At 38.6% G+C, this 19,617-nt stretch overlaps 1 protein-coding gene across 1 annotated transcript in view; it reads right to left on the bottom strand.

Moving 5' to 3' along the window:
• Positions 1–19,617, bottom strand: part of Tprg1 (tumor protein p63 regulated 1) — a 123,629-nt gene that overhangs the window by 70,625 nt on the left and 33,387 nt on the right. Inside the window, exon 3 of the mRNA XM_003477085.3 lies at positions 18,451–18,542. Coding sequence (XP_003477133.1) covers positions 18,451–18,542 — 92 coding nt within the window. The remainder of the gene's footprint in view (positions 1–18,450; positions 18,543–19,617) is intronic.

Genomic DNA, 19,617 nt, shown 5'->3' with positions numbered 1-19,617 from the left:
TGGAGGTGCTGTAACCACCAGTGGAGGCTCACAGCTGAATGTGGTGTGAGGGGGGGCCCTGACACATATGGGCTGTTGACATCATGTCTTTGGAAGCTACCTCTCTCCCCAGAGTTCTACCTTTGTGCTCTGCTTCCTAGCTTGACGTGGGCCGCTTTGACCACCACACCTTTCTTCCATGGCTTTCCTACCTTGGTGCCAGCTAACTATGGACTGAAATGTCTGAAACTGAGAGGCTAATAAGTCCTTCCTCTTTTAAATTGTATATGTTAAATATTTTCATCACAGTAACAAAATGTTAACAAATACAGTAGTCTAAAGAGAGACAAACAAGGTGAACTTAGGGAGAAAAGTTGGAGGAAGCATGAGCAGAACACACACACACACATACACACACACACACATACACACACAAGAAGAAAAAGAGTACAAAAAGCAGGAGAAAAATGAAAAATTAGATCTTTGATAGAGCCCTATATATGTCAGCCATTGACTTTTTGATATCAGCTCCACAACTACTCATAACCCTTTGAAAAACATTACATCCAAAGTCACTCTGCTAGGAAACCATCCTATAGCTAGTGTACAGTGGAAAGAAACACCCTAGAATCCAGGAGGTCTGATTTAAATCTTTGTTCTACGGTTTCCACCCACTCTATCACACAGTGATATTCAACTCCTACTCTACGGAGAGAAAGAACGAATTCTTGATAGTCTGCTTAACATTCCCAGTCTTAGGAAGAGATGGGGACTCTGAAATGTCTTATCTGATATCTACATAAACTTCTCTAAATAGATCGTATCTACTTAGCAGTACATTATGAGCTGCTGCCTAATAGACCAGACTTGTTTTTAGTCTTTAAAGAACTGCAGCTTTTGGTTGAATGTTGCACTGAAAATGTCAGCACTCCATAATGAGATTTATTTTAAAAGGTAAAGGGTTCCGGGAAAAAGGAGACTTCTTTTTAGGAACACAGAGTGCTCTGCTGTGACACAGACTCTGCATAATTTACATGTCGGGAATGTCTGAATTCAAGTAAACACACATGCTTATAAATAGTTTGGAGCCACCATCTCTAGCTCCTGGGTGGTATATTTGTTTAGACGTCAGTCTTACCCTTTTCCCCCTAAAGAACTTAAGGAGCAAATATTGATTTTCATATTCCTGATATTAATACTTGAAGATTTGAGGGTAATAATAACAACAAATACAGAAATACAATTAACAATCGTATATTGAGCTTGAAGGACTTGTGAAGTTTACCAAGTCCGTAAGTATCAGTGTTCTCATTTAATGCTCACAATACCCCTTCACACTAAATATTTCTACTCTCATTTTAAAGATGAGGAAACTAAAGTCCCCTAAAATGATCTGCCCAGTGTCTTGTACACAGCAAGTGTAAGGCAGGGGCCAGAAGCAGACACCGGAGCACCAAATTGAGACTCACCCTTGCTCTCCCCATTTCCAGAAAGAGGCCCCTTAGTGTGGTGTGTGAATGTGCTTAAACCCCGCTGAGAAAAGAAGGGATGAGATGATGCACACCACTCCTGGAACCAGCCTGTCAGCTTTGTCCCCAGAGCAAAACTTCTCACTGTCCCTTCCCAGCCTTCAAGATCTTTATCTTGATAACTCTCCCTCCTCTAATGCAGAGACTGGGGAGTCACTCTCCACTCATAATATTCCCCCACCATCCGTGCCAATTCCTAACCATTTTATTCTCTAAATATCTCAAACCCATCCACGGCTCTCCATTCCCTTCACCATCCCGTCCAAATTTCCATTTCATCCTCCTGGACTGTTGAAATCGGCCTCACACTCTCTGGGACGCTGGCCACCTAGACCTGGATTACCAACACCTTCTCTGCTCCTTTGGATCCTTTCACTCTATGGCAGTGAGGGAGTTCTGAAAAAAACAAAGTCTTTTGGTCTTTACCACCTCCAGCTTAAAGCTCCCCAGCAGTTTCCCATGGCTCTAAGAGAAATACTAAAAAGTTTTAATCTCCTCTAAAAGGTTCTACAGGCTCGGGTCTCACCTGCTTCTTCAAACTCACCTCAGGTCAAGTCAGTCCACTCAGTTCCCCTTAACCTTATTCCAGTTGTGTTCACCTTGCTCCCCTCAATTTCAGGGACCTTGCACACACCATTCTCTTTGCTGGCAAGGTTCTTTTGGGTCTTCTTCACTTAGTTCACTCCCAACTCCCGTAGAGCTGAAATTCATCACTCCTGACCTCAGAAGGGCTTCTCACACTTCTGGGACAACTTCTCTCCATTTGAAAAAACACACTTTCACAGGCCCACCCACTCCCCTCTCATTAGACTTGCCCTACAGGAAATTTTACAGTTGTTTTATGATCAATGTCTGACTCTTTTTCCATTCTATAAACCCGGCAAAGTCAAAATCTCACTCCATGCCTTATTTCAGGGCTGCAGGTGTCTAAAAATTAGTCTACATGAATTAATAAATAATAATCTTTTCTCAACACAACCTATAAGGCCTGGCACAGGTTTGCTTGGGGAACTCGGTGCTCCATTTTATACAATGGAATACTTCCTCATAAAATAGCACATTAAAAACCAGTAACATTTGGAAAATGTCATGTCATACAGCAAAAGCAGGCTATAAATGTTACCTAGAGTTTCACTTCTGTAACAACAGAATCAAAGTAATGCATTCATCCAAATATTCACTCTAAGTATTTCTTTTACTTTTCTGTTCTTTCTTTCTTTCTTTCTTTCTCTCTTTCTTTTTAATCTTTTTGAGACAGGGTCTCATTATGCAGTTCAGGCTGGCTTTGGACTCACTTTGTAGCCCAGGCTGTTCTCGAACTTGCAATGATCCTCTGGCCTCAGCCTCCTGAGTGCTGGGATTATAGGGCATGCATCACCACACCCAGCTTACTTTGAATATTTCTAAGTGGTGGGATGGCAAGTGAGTTACTTCTGCTTGCTCTTATTTATCCCAGTGTATTTTACAATAAAAATGTTCTACTTTTACAGCAAAATAGATATTTTCTAAAAATACCATTGACCCTGCAAGTCCCTTTAAATGCACACATACCTTATACAGTGCCTCTCTTGGGGCTTAGTCACAATTTTCTCTATAGTGCACTGATCTCTGTACTTGACCTACTCATTGCTCCACACACACTGAACAGAACAGAACTGCAGGACTACAGCAGAATTGATGCCTTATTCCTATCTGCGTTTCCTCGCAGTACCAGCACAGCCAAAGGAAAAAAAAAAAAGGAGGGTCTGAGTAAGTGCGCAGAGCACGGAATAAGCTCCAGGCCCCTTGTAAGGGCCTTTTTTCCCAGGCAGCATTCATCGCGTCAAGCCTGGCCTCGCTGCTCCTCAGCACCAGCAGCAGTGGAATCCGTGGGCCTGGGAGCTCCAGAAGTCTCCGTTTCCGGGGATGATGACAGATTCTCCAGCAGAGGGCAACAGCGAACCAGTTATGCCTTGCTGCGAGTTTCCAGGGACCTGCACCCAGCTCCTCAAATCTTTCCAGATGCCCATCCAGCAGCACCAGCCTCACACCCAGCTGGCTCCTTTTCAGTTGCTCTTTTAAGACTGTGACAAATCAGAGTGTGGTTTGGAAATGTTCTTCTTCCAAAGTTTCTCTCTCTCTCTCTCTCTCTCTCTCTCTCTCTCTCTCTCTCTCTCTCTCTCTCTTTGTTGTTGGTTTTCCTCCCCTCTACCCTTCATTACCAGTTATCTACCAGGCCTCCTGCAAGTTGAAATCCTGGGCAAATCTTGCTTTTCTTGAGGAATGCACCCTTTTCCATCATGTCACATATACATGTAGGAAAGAATTGCATACCTCCCAAAGCTAACTCAAATCTACAAAGAGAGCCCACATCTCAGAATTCCAAGTCATGCAGCTTCCATGAGCTGCAGAAAAGGTGTCCCGGGCCTCTATCTGATGCCCTAGAAAAATGTTGATCTAAACTGAATTTCCTCCAATTAGGGGAAGAGTTCCATGCTGAAAATGCACAAGATGCAAAACACAGATGATTTTAGTAATGTCAACAAGCAAAGAACTGGGGAGTGCTCATTCATTTCTTAACATGCACATATCACAGAGTAGATAGAGCATTCCCATATAATATACAGGACAAACCTAGAGACATCTGCTTATGAAGCCTCCAAAAGCTACTTTTTCAACAGTGTTTTAGTGGGCTATTATGTGGACATGCAGGTCTGAGGCTTCTGAGTTCTATATGCATATATAAATAATTTTGCCATTGTATTTTTCTTTGATTATAATGACAGAAACCTCCAGATATTGTCTGGAGTCCAGTGCTGTGCCAGAAGTTATGTGCATTTGGACTCTTTCAATCTTTAATAAACAATCCTGACAAATGCAGCTGAAAGAACTGAAGCCCAGCAAGGTATTATGAGCTGAAGGTTGGAGCTGCTCTAAAAGTCCTGTGTGGAAGTCCTAATCCTTAATATGATATTTGCAGGGAAAGCCTTTAGGAGGCAGTGGGGTTTAGATGAGATCCTGTGTGATGGTATTGGTTTTGATAGAAGAGATACCAGGGTTTCCTTTCTCTAGTAAAAAGGAAGCATTTCATAAACCAGAAGGAAGGGCCCCACCAAGAACCAAATAGAGTAGATAGAGCTCATGAATGTGGACTTTCTTTCACTAGAACTGTGAGAAACAATTACATTGTTTAAGCCAGCCAGTCAGCAGTCCTCTGCTATACCAACTGACTGATACAAGTGGTTAACAAGCAACATAAGCAGAATTCATTCAAGGTATGTTTGAGTTTAAGCCCTTGAGCAAACTTTACCAAACTACCAGCCATAAAGATACGGAATTAACTCTTCATTTAGTAAGTAGGTATTGCTGAAATATTTGTGGATTTTCATAACATTTTAGACAGGACTGCTCCACAGAACTTGCAAGTAGTGCTGAGCTAATGCCACGGATTAATCCTGTCCGCTCTCCTGTTATCAATTTCTTTCAAACTCTGCTAACAACCATCTACTTCTGACTCCCCAAGCCAGGATAACTAAGACTCAAGAGCATCACACTCACCATGCCATCGTTGCAAACTGGCCTGATGCAGAGAAATCGTCTGTGAATCTATTTCATATCCTTTGCCTGAAGACAAACTATACTTGAGCAGAAGTTTTGTCAAGATTCTTAGGAGCCTGCAATGTAACCAGGAATTAGCCTCAACTTCATCTCACGTTTCAAGCACTAGGTCCCTGATTTCTGGTGCTCTTTGTCACATAGCCCTGAGGTTGGAGATTAAATCTGGCAGTTATAGTTGTAAAATCGTGCAAAATTTCTTTATGCTTTTTGAAGCTGATCTTTTGCATCTGTAAAATGAAGATAATAACTGAATATTCTTTATAAGGGTATTATAGAGAATTTAATGCAACACAAAATGTACAAAATACTCAATTACTGTTGATTATTAATATAATGATAATGAAAGAGTTTGGGCCATTGTAATGGAATATGATAGGCTGCCTTCCACAAGACTAAATCCTTTACTTTCACAGCATTTATTGAATTAATAAAATTGCTGAGAAAATGATTGAGATAAATTCTCTTAAAAGGATTCTGCAAATATAACAAAACACAAGATATTACAAAATATTCATATTTTGATTTTCTTAAACTAATAAATGGAATCATTGATTCCATACACACAAAGCAAAATTATGACTACTGGTCTTCCTGCCTGCCTGATCTAGCTGGATGCATCTCCATTACCCTGGATGTTATATTTGAGCTATTCTGACTTGAACTCCAGATAGTGCCTGATATGTGAAATGACCTTTGCAAGTGGAACCCTTAGAGGATAAGGACTAGGAACAATTGGAGCAAAGGCCTCCACCCCTGTCCCAGGCAACTGTAAGAAAAATAATTGCAGCAATCTTGCTACGTTAGTTTTCATCTGGCCAGAGAAGCCAACAAGGAATTAAGATATTCACCAAAGTCAGAAGTTGCAAGAAGGTACTCAAAGATTATAGCTCCAAATGCAATTTGACTTTTATTGATTTGCAATTGAACTTCTCACTATGTGGAGTAAAAAAGGTATTTCCTTAGAAAAACAATACCAAGTAACAGCCATATGTAATTCCCTTTACCGATCTAACCTACAAGTATTGAAAAGCAATTACATCACAGGGTTTAATAGGATAGTGTTGAACCAAACAAACCTGCATTCCTCTGACACATATACTCTCATAAGGGAAAATAAAATAGACAGATAAATACCAAGACCTGAATAAAAGGGATTCAGAGAAATAGTCTTGTATATAAAGAGAAGCTGCAAAGATATGAGATGAGTTTCACCAGACCTTAACAGCAGGAAGGCCACCACAATCCAAGCAAAGAGAACAACAGAGAAGAAGGACATTTGAGCAGAAGTAAGATTACATGCAGGAGCAACCAGGACATTTCTTATATAACATGGCTGTGATCTCCCAATTCACGGAAAAAAGAGCTGAATTTCAATAAAGTCATGTGTGTCTAGTGTGAACTGACAGAGCCCAGCTCAGACCCTCGCTCTCCTGACCAACATCTCAGGGCGTACACTCCATCAGCCTGTCTTTCCCACTTGTTTTTCCTATACCACCAGGCAACTTTCCTCTCTGTACTGCACTATCATCAGCAAGAGGATATTTTAAAAGCTGCACAAAAGAAAAGAATCTGGGAACACCCCATCCTTTGCTCTCTGCCACCAAACTGCGGAACAGCTATTGAATAGCTCCAGTCCTCCAGGGCACACCAGGCACTCCAGAGAGACCCACCCCCTGCAAGATTCTTTCCTCCCCTGCATTCACTCGAAGGAATTCATTTGGTCTGAAGCCAAGGAAGCTGGTGGGAAAGCAAGACCTAAGTGGTGAAGGCAGCAGAAAGGCAAGTAGAGATGTAAAACAGAACAAATCTTCACATCTTGCCTCCCCCATTGCTTTTGTTTTAGTTCTGTTCTGTTCTGTTTTGTTTTGTTTTGTTTTGTTTTGTTTTGTTTTGTTTTGTTTTGTTTTGTTTCTTAAATGGGAGGCATGTCTTTGTTAGTTACAGCTCTTTGAGTACCAAAGCCACAGCACAGATCAGGCACAAATCAAGGAAGGGTGGGGGAAGGATAGGTTACAAAAATACTTAGAGGAATCCCACAGAAATCCAAGAACAGGAACCACAGCACAGCTGGGCTCCTTGGGACCTTAAAAGCCCCAAAGAATAAAAATGGCTCACTCAAGATTGGTCTCTATTAAGACTTCTGGGTCTCTTCTCTCTCTACATATCAAATGTTTCCTCCTGAAGAGGCCCTCTGTGCAAATCCCGTTCCTATTCCTCCTTTAGTTCCACGTTGGCTGTGACCTTTGCTTCCTTAATTTTTGAGGTCCATACTCAGAGAGCTGGTATATCTCTGTATCTCTGTTCAGACTGCCAAAAATCACAAAAAGAGTGGGTTCAAACCCTGCATCTGATTTGTCTGCTTGATTTGTGGATGGGCTGATAGATTAACCTCTTTGGCTAATCAGCTATAGCCAAAAGCTGAAATCCTAGAGTGCAGAAGAGGATTTGCCCCTGAGGATATTTTCCATCAGAATTTGTTTTTAGTCATTCTACTTTCTTTTCTTCATAAACTTGGAGACTTAACTTGAAACTATAAAAACTCTTGTAGAGATTTTAGTAGGAATCATGTTAAACCCGTTTTTCCAGTTCGAAGAAAATAAAAAATTACTATACTGTACCTTCCAATCCAGTCATTCCATTTATGTAGTTTTCCTGTGATGTTTTTGATCAGTGCCTTGGAGATCTGAGCACACAGATCTTGTGTTTCATTAGATTTACATCTAAAGAGTTTTTCTTTGCATAATTACAAGTGCTATTATATTTTAAATTTTGGTTTACATTTATTTTTTTCCAGTATTATGCATTGAACCAGGGCCTTCACACTGAGCTACATCTCCATCCATTTTATTTTATTTTAATTTATTCTTTTTTTTTTTTTTTTTTTTTGAGGTAACATCTCACTAAGTCACTAGAAAGGCTGAGCTGTAAATTGAAATCCTCTTGCTTCAGTCTTTCAAAGCACTGGGATTTTAAGAGTGGGCTACTCCACCCAAATTTTCGCTGCTAATATGTAGAAAGTCAACAAACTAAATAAATACATGTCAACATGGTATGCTATGACCTTGTGAAACTTACTGATTGGTTGTCAGAATGGGTTTTTTTTATTTGTATTTCTTGGAATTTTCCTCATAGACGGTCATTTCATGAGTAAATAAAGACAGTTTTTGGTTTCATGCCCTTCCATATTATCTAGGTATTTTATTCTTTTCTTTTCTTTCCTTATTGTGATGGCTAAAACTTCTAGCATTATGTTGACCTCTAAGTAAAAAACAAAAATGAGAGACCTTTTTCACATTTGCAGTCTTAGGCTGAAAATATTAGACTTTTCCCAGTAGGACGATATCACCCATAGGTGTTATATTAGGTGCATTTTATCACACAGAGGAAAGGTCTTTTCAGTCATTTTTCTAAGAGATTTTTTGTTTTCTACCATGTGTTCTATTCTGCCAAACTTTCCTCTGTACTGAATGGTATGATCTTGTGATTTTTCTTTAATTTCATATGGTAGATGATTTTCATTCATTTTTAAATACCAAAACAGCCTGCCATAAGTCTGGATTATTTGAGAATAAGTTCATTTGATCATTGTATATAACTCTTATTTTTCATACTGTAGCATCTTGTTTGCTATGATTTTAAGAATTTTTGCATCTGTATAGATGGAATTTTGGACTATATCCTTATATCCCTACCATTTTTGTATGGCTTTGGTTTAAGTTACACTGACTTCACAGAATGAATGGGGAAGTGTTTCCTTCATGTTCTGTCTTCTGAAATGGAATGTGAATTTGTGAATTTGTGCTCATTCTTTTGTAAGCAGTTAATAGAATTCTCCAGTGAAACTAACTGAGATTAGAATTTGGAGAAAGGGAGTATGATTTTAATTATGAACCAAATCTAATTGTTATAGAGTTGTCCAAATTTGCTATTTCATACTGAATAAATTTTGTTAGTTTGTAGGTTTTGAAAAATTGATTTTCATTTAAATTGTCAAGTTTATCTGCTTAGAGTTGTTAGCTATAATTTCTTATTGTCTCTTGATGTTTGTAAAACCTATAATGATATTTATTTATGCTATTGGTATTTTCTATCTCCTTTCTTATTTGTTGTCTACTTTGCTAGAAGTTTGTCAGTTTGAATGACATGTTCAGAGACTTTGCCTTTTGTTGTATTAATTTTCTGTAGTGTTTTTAAAAAATTGATTTCCAACTTTATTTATGCTATTTTCTTACATCTGCCCACTTTAGTTTTGCTTTTCTGTTTTTTAGTTTTTCAAAGCAGGATTTTAGATTACGAATATGAGACTTTTCCTCAATTGTTATGACCACCTTTCCTTTAGATCTATAAACTTCATTGAATCAAGAAAGAATTGCTCATATTGGTTATGAAAGATAGATAAAGGTAGTGGGGTGCTGAAAATACTTTTAAAATTCTAAAATAATAACATTCAACCTATATTTCTGTGGTATAAAAGCATCTCATAACTGATTTCAAAATACCTAGGTGAAAACGTTGAGTGTGTTGTTGGCAGAGATGCACCCATCTGGTTCCCATGGGGTTGAGGTATGGTTTCCACACACCACTGCACCAAGGAAAGAAAGAGGGGCAACGATGTCAGTGGGGAGTGGAGTGGCAAGGAATGGGGGAACTCGAGGTGCATTTCCAGTTTAACACACTGAGCAGGCGGAAATGCCTTATGGATCTCTAATTAGTGACTCCACAAGAAAATGTCTCAAACTCTTTATGTAGTATTCAAAATTCTTTTGCTTTCGTCCTCCCCATCCTTCTAGCTCTCTCAAGTTTGCTCACCATAACCTAGCCACACTGGATTGTCTATGATCCCCTAAGCCTATCTCTGCTGCTCTAAAAATCTCCAAGCTCTTCAAGAGAGGAATGTTTTATATGGTTTTGTATTTTTAGCACTTAAGGCAGAGCTCAATAAACTCATAAATTAATTCATGAATAAGTGAATATGGGTAAATAATAGAAATAACAAATCCAAGTTTTATAGGTCATACAACATGTAAAAAAAAACTATTGTAAGCATTGCACATATATTCAGTAATTTAATGCACCAGATAAATCTCTTTACAGCCTCCATCTTATAGATGATAACACTGAGATGCTGAGGATATAATAGATCTGCAAAACCAAGGTCAAATAGCAAGTGATGAAAGTCAGCTCTTAATAGCATCAAAGTTCTTTCACCTTTTGGCTTTTTCTGAGTCCTCTTTAATTGGTAACAGTCTAGGGAAAACAAACACTTCCAACTACATTTGTGACTGCAGTAACTAAGTGCCCTCACTGTCCTATAATGCAGGTCACTCAGGGACCATTAGCTCTCTGGATGAGGTTGCTGCCATGGAGAATTTATAGAGAAAAGCAATGTGCTTAATTAAGTGGTTGTTGAAAACACCCACCCCCTATAAATGGATACTGGCAGCAGAGGTGCTTCTGCTGCTGCCAGAGTCCTGCCACAGGTCATTAACATATTGATAGATTTGAGGCACTTTTCAGCCTGAATGCTTTCACCCAAGGACACAGGCAAGTCTTATGGGCTTCGAGGGGCTCTGAGGCCCAGGGACATGAAGACAGGACTCCATGCACAGGCCCTGCTAGTGTCATGGGAAGACAATCAGAATTAAACCTGAGTCAAACTGATGATAGGATCTGAGACGTACCACTTGCCATATACTATACTAAGCATTGGAAGATGGAAAAAATTATATTTGGACAAAAGTGAATCAGCTTTCTTTAGAAGGTGCACAATAAATTTGTACTCTGTAGTATAATGTGAGCACAAGGAAAGGAACTGAGATTATTCAGGTTGAGTTAATATGAAATGGAAATCCTGAAAGACATGGGAGGTCTAGGCCAGTCATGATGAGGAAAGGTATTCAAAAGAGAGGAAATAGGACAGGATGAGTGTAATCATGAGGCCAAGGCACAGCACCAGGAACGAGTGAGGGGCAACAGATAGTTTAACTCACAGAATATCTAAAGGGATATACTACTGTATAGGACTGGAGTGGGTAATCAGGTCATGCCATGCAGGGTCTTAAGAACACAACAGGATCATACAGAGGCAGGGAGAACTCACTGAAGTGCACGGGCCATGAACATGAGAGTGACCTGGACATGTGCTTCTCAGATTTTGCATTGTATAGGAATCCTGTGAATATGTAGCTCCAAGCTCTGTAGGTCTGGAGTGAGGCCTGAGGGTCAACATTTTCTAACAAGGCTCAGCTGATGCTCATGCAGCCATGACCACAGTTTTAGTGGTAGGGGGTACTGGGACTCTCAGAAGTGGGAAAAAATGAGTGGGGTGCAGTAGAAGATGCACTTCAGAATATCAATTTAATTTGCATAGTATTTTTATCCATTAGTTTCTCATGACTATAAGACATCTCCAATTTCCAGGGTTTTTTTTATTTTCCATTATTATAGTATTTTTCATACATAATTAGTTCAGTTATTCTTTTTTTTTTTTTTTTTTTTTTTTTTTTTCTTTTTGAGACAAGGTCTCACTGTGCTGTTCAGGCAGGCCTTGAGCTCACTTTGTAGCACAGGCTGGTCTCAAAATCACAACAATCTTCCTACCTCAACCACCCGAGTGCTGGGATTAAAGGCATTCGCCACCAAGCCCAGCAGTTCAGTCATTCTTATAATATAGACTGTGACAATATAAAAATGTGATTGACTTTGGTCCATTGACATCGTTCACTATTCTCTACTACAAATAGTTGACTTTTTTAGTTGTTTCTGGGCAGAGACTAAATAAAATCAAATGAACAGTCCAAGGCAGAAAAAGACGTGAAGACGAAGAGGTCAGTGAGCCTGCCCCAGGAACCTCTGACCTCTCTTCTCTGCAAACAAAAGACAATCGACAAAGAAACCAAGCACAGGCACAAAAGATCATTTAACCAATTTAAACTGCAGTGATCGCTGTATCGAGAGATGAAAAATCACAAAAGGCGGCAAGAGCAATGTAATGAGAAGACAACTAGGCTAGAGAGAGGTGCCAGGAAGTCAAGCTCTCCTGTGACCTTTCATAAGTGGTTGCCCTTGTACAGGTCATTTAATCTCTGAATTTCTTCATCCATAAAATGAGGCCAGGCATTCCTCCCAGGCTTGTCTCATGGGTCTGTTGAGGATAGCAAATGATCACATGATCGCTGCTTCGGGGATCAGAGAGCTACAGAGAGGCACCCCTGGACCTGGAGGAGAACTCCTTGTATTCTGCTCCTCAGCAGCCCTTTGCTTTCTAGCTTTGTCTTTATTTTTATTCAAAAATTAGAAGTGGTCCTTCTTCTGGGAAAACTCAAAATTAAGCAGAGAAGTCCAGTACATTTCCACGGACTGCACCAAATTCAAGAAATAGAACTCTCAGTTTTTCAAACATGTTTCTCCCAGAGGAATCTCAGCAGGCTCTTCAGGGAATGAGAAATATGAAAGAGGTGGCCTTCCTCCAGGAGGAGGCTGCAGGGTCATACCGAGGTGCAGACTCTCTGCAGAACAGCAAAAGCACTGTTGCAGCAAAAGCCAGGGTTGGCTAGTGGTTTGGAGACCCATTTCTGCTACTTTGGTGCTATGATAATCTTCCCTGGCCCACCCACTCATCTGCAGACTGGTCATAATGCTTCCAACCATAGGCCATAGCTGTGAAGATGACACAAGGCAGGGAACTTTCAAGTGACAAGGTGCTAAGGGAATGTCACTTTTATTAGCTTGATCAAAAAGTGTGAATGCTTCTTATTTTTTGAGTTTGCTCTCTCATCACAAGGTTTTACTCTGTGCTAGTAAATAGACATGTTTTGCTTAGTGTTTCACTTTTTTTTCCCAGTGTTTCACTTTAAAAAACAAATAATAAAAAGCCCTTAAACTTGTATAGCCGATTGCAGTTTGAAAAGTAGTTGTGAAATAATGGGTGAACAATTTAGTAATTTTACCAAAACTGCATGGTATCCAAGAAGCACACGCATGTGAGTGTGTGCATGTGCACACACACATACACATGCATAGTACCTTTTAAAGATCATCAAAATTATGTGTGTTATACCCATGTATGTGCAAACGAATGGACAACATTTCTCATAACACTTGGTATATTGTTTGTGATCAGTGAAGATTATCAAAAAAGAACAATTTTTTAGGAAAAAATGCTTGGGAAAACTGCAATAATTCCACCAAATATGAATGCATTTCTTTCATGGGAAATTAATTTTGAGTGATCCAACAGACATGCTAAAGCAAATTTTAGCAATTAAGATCAAAGAAATGCACACAACTACACTAATGGAAAGTAGCAGATCCAGAAATCAGACCTAAGACTTTTTATCCCAAGGTCAGGACTCTTCCTATGACACCGACACCAGGCTACTTCTTCAGTTCCACTTTTTATATGTTTGATATGAAAGATTAATTGAATTTCAAATATTTATTATACCAAGATCCTCAGATAGATTCTGGGTGGTTTGAGGAAAGTAGAGAGTGAAACGTATTCTGAGTTTTCTTCACAATGATAAAGAGCAGAAGTTACTTGAGCCCAGCCACTACAGGTAAGTCTTCTCATTCAGAAATAAGGGGAATAAAAGTAACACATCTCCCAACATCACTTTACCTTATTAGGTATGGTGGGAAGGCTCCATCCACCCCCCTCACCTCCTAAGCCACTCTAGACCCAGATCCCTTGAGTGCACTATGGTGAAGAGCTATTTCCCTGCCATTAGATCACAATTTCTGAGACTCCACAGGGTGTCAAGATGTTCTTCTAGGTGTTGTGTCAATGGATCCCTTCTAACAACATGTACACAATTTCTTTCAAGTATCCTTTGTCAGAAGTGCTAAAAAAGAGGAGAAGATAAAGCTGAAATAAACACACTTGCTTTTTATAGCTATAAGGGCATATGAATCTCCTTGATAGGATGAACGGAAGTCAAAGTTCTTAATACCCTCTTGGGTATATTCATTATGCTTTCAACTAAACTGGGCGGTAGATAGGGTTTATGGGCTGCCCCTCTCTAGTCCCTGCCTGGCTTCTTGAAATTTGTGAGTGCGTGTTTGTGATACATAATGACTACTTTCAGTGTGGGTATTTGGTCCATGTATGTGACACATCTGAATTCTTTTTCCTCTTGCTGCTCATCCAGTGATTTCTCCTTCCTGCATGTCTTCCCCCTCTTCCCATTTGCAGTTAATCAAACTTCTTCTTTCCTTTTCTCTGTTACTTTGCTCTTTATTTATACTTTGATTTTTTTTCTATGGGAGAGACCACACAGTATTTAAGCATGTATGTTGGGTATATTGTACTTAACATGCTTTCAATGTGCATCTAGTTTCCTGTAAATGACTCAGATTTACCCTTCTTTGTAACAGGGTAGTATTCCACTGAAACACTATATTTCCTTTATCCATTTGCCTGTTGATGAACACACTGGCTACTTCCAAGATTTAGCTGCAATACATATTTGTATGCATGTATCACTATAATATGTGCTGCAATACATATTTGTATGCATGTATCACTATAATATGCTTTAACTCTTTCAGGAGGACACCTAGTAGGGAAGAGTTGAATTAGATGAAACTTCTATTTTCAATTTTTTTTTTTTTTTGAGGAATCGCCATACTGATTTCCACTGGGTTTGAACTAATAGTTCACATTTCAAACAGCAGTGCACAAGGGTCCCTCTCCCACCACAGTTTCACCAGCATCTATTATTACTTGATTTCTTGATTGTCATTCTTTCTGGAGTGAAATGAAATCTCAGTATTGTTTTAATCTGCATTTTTCTAATGGCCAACAATGTTGAATATATTCTCATGCATTAATTGTCTCTGTTCTTTCCAAATGCTTTCAAACTTAGATTTCTAATATAGCCACATAATATACTTATGCCAAATCAGAACACCATGATATAGTTCATCTGAATTAATTCGAACAACATCCCTTGGCAAGTGACTTCCCTGGTTTATTTTTATGCCATTAACCTTTATACAAGGTTATTAAAAAAACCCAAGTATTTCAGACTATTTACTTTGAAACAATATTTGTGTAAATAAGCTGAGGACCCACATGTAAATGCTGGTTGAGCTACCTACCTGGCTATGGACTCATCTTACACACAATTTGCACAACTGTAATCAACAAGTTTTGTGAACCATGAGTGAGGACTCAGAGAGACTGTCGACACAAAGTACTTTCTACAATATTTATCATTCAGTGGTTTCTCAATAAAATAGTTACCATTTCCTTCTAAACCTGGAATATTATCCCAGTCAACCCATCAGATTCCCAGGCCAAAACCCAAGGCTCACTATAGATTTCCCTTGCATATAATGAAACATAAAGCTTTGCAAAGGCCAGCTATGTCAACTATCAATTTATTACCTGTCAGCTTCAAATACACCCTTCAATGTGTATGCTAGGATAAACAATGGAATTCTTTTGGTGTTTCTCCTTTAAAGTGAGTACCATGTTAATCTTTTCAGCCGAGATCATTAGAGAGATATTACAGAAACAAGAGGCTTTTTCTAATTTTCAGCTTTGGCTCAAGTTCAACAAAATAGATGAGAAGAGCAAGTGGAGTCTACGTAAACAACAAGCCCCACACACAGCCTCATGGACTGGCTGTGGCAGCTGACTGCTGCAGGAATCTTTCTATAGTAACGTGCAGATCCTCATTCCATTCATCAATGAAAAAGGTGATTTTGGATGAATTGAAATAAATTTTGAATGCTAGAATATTTTCACATATTACAATGTGAAAACTACAGATATGGTATATTGTTAACAATTATTTCCATCGTCAACATATTTTCTATTACTTCCTTAAATGTAGACAAAACAATGAATCAAGAAAATATGCTCTGATCTTCAATGTTTGCCAAATACCTCTGTGTAAATGTTGCCAGCATGGTGAAATCCAATTCAGCTCAAGGCTACTATGCGGACATTGTCATATCTTATTTACTGTATCATTTAGATATTCTCCATTTTGTCACTTCATTTTGCCTAGTCTCAATTTCCCATTTGTAATATAACAATAATAAAAGCAGCAAGATCACCATGAAATTAAAGCAAATGCATGAATATGAAAACTATTTTTAATGTATTATGTGTGTTTCAAGGCCTTTCAGTCTCATTGTTTTAAAACTCGAATCATGGTTTAAAAGTGGATAAGCTTTACATTGCTGCCTGGGCAGCCCGAGGTGTGTCATCTCTCTGGGAAAGTCAAGTGTCAACATCTATGAAGCCCAGTCCTTTCATCCCACAGAATATGTAGTGAAGAGAGTCTTGGATGGTTAAAGAAGTTGCTCTGTATTAAACTTCTACAGTTCATCAGACCTGAATGGCTGAGTTTTTGTAAACATGTACAAAGAAAAAATTAAAATTATAAAAAAGAACCAAGAGGCAGAAGTAATCCTAAGCCTTGGAACTTGGCTCTCAGAACTTGGAAAACTTGAATGTTTTGTTTTTTTGTGTGTTGTTTAGGTTGTATGCTTATTTAGCATAGGTTTTTTTTTTCCCCCATTTTGTTTTCTTTTGTTTGAGGATGTTGAGCTTTTTGGTGTTTTTGTTTTCATTATTGTTATTTCTTTTGCCTTTCACAATATTGTGGTACTGCAGTCTCTAATTGAACAACAAAAGGAATAGAAGGAAATAGAGAAGGAGGAAGAGGAGACTTTTACTAAAAGTAATTGTGAATACAAGAGAAATATTAATGGAAACTGAAAGTCCAAGATGTTAGGCACTTGAAAATTTTTACCAATAATATCTCAGTCCTCTTGAGAACTATTCAGGTATAAATCATTTCCTTCACTTTGTGGATTTAAAAAAGGGCTCAAAATTAGCAGAGAGGTTGGTTTTCAAAAATTCATTTTCAAACAATTCTGACAACTCATTTGAAACAATGATATAAAATTATGATCAGGTGAGTAGATTCTACTTCCTGTTGACTGAGGAATTTGAGCTGCTGGCCTGACTGGTTAAATACAAATGTTGCCTTCCTTAAAATCAGTCAAAGTCGCCCTGCTTAGAGATGAATATTGAAGTGTCTTCCCTCACAGTGTAGAAATCATTGAGCTTTTTACTTGGAATTTTAGTAATAAGATTTCCAAGCCAGAAAACAGAATTTACTAAACAATTCAAGTCTCGGAGAGGCGTACTATAAATACATCTTCCATTCACTATTTTGGGCTCAATAGTAGAAACAATTTGCCTACTTCCCTTATTATGTGGATAGTTAACTTTTCATTGTAAAGATCATAGAATTGCTAATGTTAATCAGGTGAGTGAACAAAAGATTCCACAGACAATAGTTTCTACGTAGGGTCAAAGTGTAATCATCTCCAAAATAGTATGTTCACTGAAACCTCTTATTAAAATAAGCCTTAGAAGGAATGTAGGCAACTATTAACCCAATAAGAACTCAGATGTTGGATTTGATTTATACTTAACTTCCACAGGTGTCCATCTTCCTTATAGTTTATGATTTACAAGATACTGCTTTTTACATAATTATAAACAAGTTAAAAATTTAACTATATGTGTTGACCTCACCTTCCCCCTTCTCTCTTAGTTATTTTTATCTCAATAAAATATCCAACATCCAAAGTTAAGGGAGAAAACTTTATTTGGCTAACAGTTTGTAGAGGTTTCAGTTCATAGTTGGCTGGCTTCAAGGTAGGTGGTATGGCAGAGGGGCATCACAGAGGAGAACTAGTTCATAGCAGCAGAAGGTAGAAAGAAAGCAAGGAGGACTCAGCTCTTTCTATCCCTTATAGCTTATCCAGGCTTCTGAGATCAGGTAGCACTACCCTCTTAATCTAGTGCCTTGATCCTAGCATTGCATCAAGAATCAATCCTAGCATCACACACGCTGGATCTATCCACCTCTGAAAAAGCCCACCACTGATGACATGAGCCTCTAGGTGGACATCTAGGCACAAGTCATAACACCTTCCTACATTTTCTTTCCACCACACCTAGAGTGGAATGATAGAAGCCAGATGTGATCATAGGAAGTGGGCTTACAAGAGACACAGATTGCAACTAGAAGGTTAGGAAGCTAAGACAATGTCAGTGAGACTATTGATGATGACTGACCCAGAGTAACCATGGTGATGGCTAAGGGATGAGGTCAACCTAGAAAACACCTCTGGGGGTCATATCTGGCCATCCATCTGCCCTGAGGCACAAGAAACTTCACTAATCTCAACAGAGAAGTCAATCATTTATACTATACAACAATACTATCACAAGATTATCTCCTTTTTTGTTACAGTGATATAAAGAAAAATACCTTATGTTTCCACCATCTTTCCCTTGGCCAAAACTACTCACTCTGTCAAGAGCCAAAATCCTTGAATGGTCTCTTCAGTGGTGTTTGCTATGTGGCTTTTCAAGTCTTCCATGGCAGTTTCTATGGCCCCGGGCTGAGCAGAGAAGAAAATACCTAGTTTAGAGAAGATAGAGCCCACTTTGTACTTATAATCAGTTAGAATATGCCAACAACAACAGTCAAGAAACATAATCAGGACATACAAAAATTTTGTGGTTGTCTAACAGAGAACTTACCCTTGAATACTGCTTTCTACTAATCTGTGTCCCTTGGGAGAACAAAAGTAATCCTAGTTCTATCTTCCAAATTCTTTTTTAAATTTTTATTTCTATTAGTACACATTTGCAATGCCTAATGATTACGTTTATCATAGAGAGTTGCTACAAGTACATTATATATCCCAGGTCTTTCAAATTCTCACTCATAATTTTTCCTAGCAGTGAAGATGTCCATTTTCAAAGGTTCACATTTTCCCATAACATGTTTATCAAAAAGTTCAAAGCCCATGGTGATTTATACATTTTTCAGTCAAAATAGTAGCTTTCTCCTAATTCTCTGATCACAAATGTTACCTGACTCTGGAGATGATTTTATTCTTACTTCTCTCCTCCTATTCTCCTTTCCAAACAAGTTAATCTGCTTTATGCAACTAAATCTAGCTTAAAGATTAGTTGATATCCATCCTAACAGTTCAGAGACACTCTAGTTCAATGATTCTCAAATTTCAGGGCAAATTAGAACCACAGACTTTTAGGACCATCCCCAGAATTACTGATTCAGTCAGTATGGGTTGAGACTTCCAGAAAAATTCTCTGGTGATGTCACTGGTGTGAGAATCATGGCTCTCTTGGTAGTTACTCTCAATCCTTGGCCAAGTCTAAGAACACCTGACATTCACCAAGTCTAAACCATTTGATTTGAGTGATGAAGAAATAGGGCACATGTGGCAAATAATTTGCCAAATTTATTCAGCAAAAGTAGCAGATAAGAAACTCAAACCTTTCATTGTTAGGTCCATAACACAGTGATAACTTCATTCCCCAAACTGACCTATATCAGTGACAATCTTCCATTTGTACCCTCTGTATAATAGAACTGTAATCCAGAAACCTACCTTTTGTAAATACTGATATTCCTAACCCTCCCACGTGAGACCTTTCTCTTACATA

The sequence above is a fragment of the Cavia porcellus genome, unplaced genomic scaffold (assembly GCF_034190915.1).
Source record: "Cavia porcellus strain 051 isolate PalLab524CR breed Dunkin Hartley unplaced genomic scaffold, mCavPor4.1 scaffold_14, whole genome shotgun sequence".
NCBI classification, from domain to species: domain Eukaryota; kingdom Metazoa; phylum Chordata; class Mammalia; order Rodentia; family Caviidae; genus Cavia; species Cavia porcellus.
This window is presented reverse-complemented; position numbering and strand designations above follow the sequence as displayed.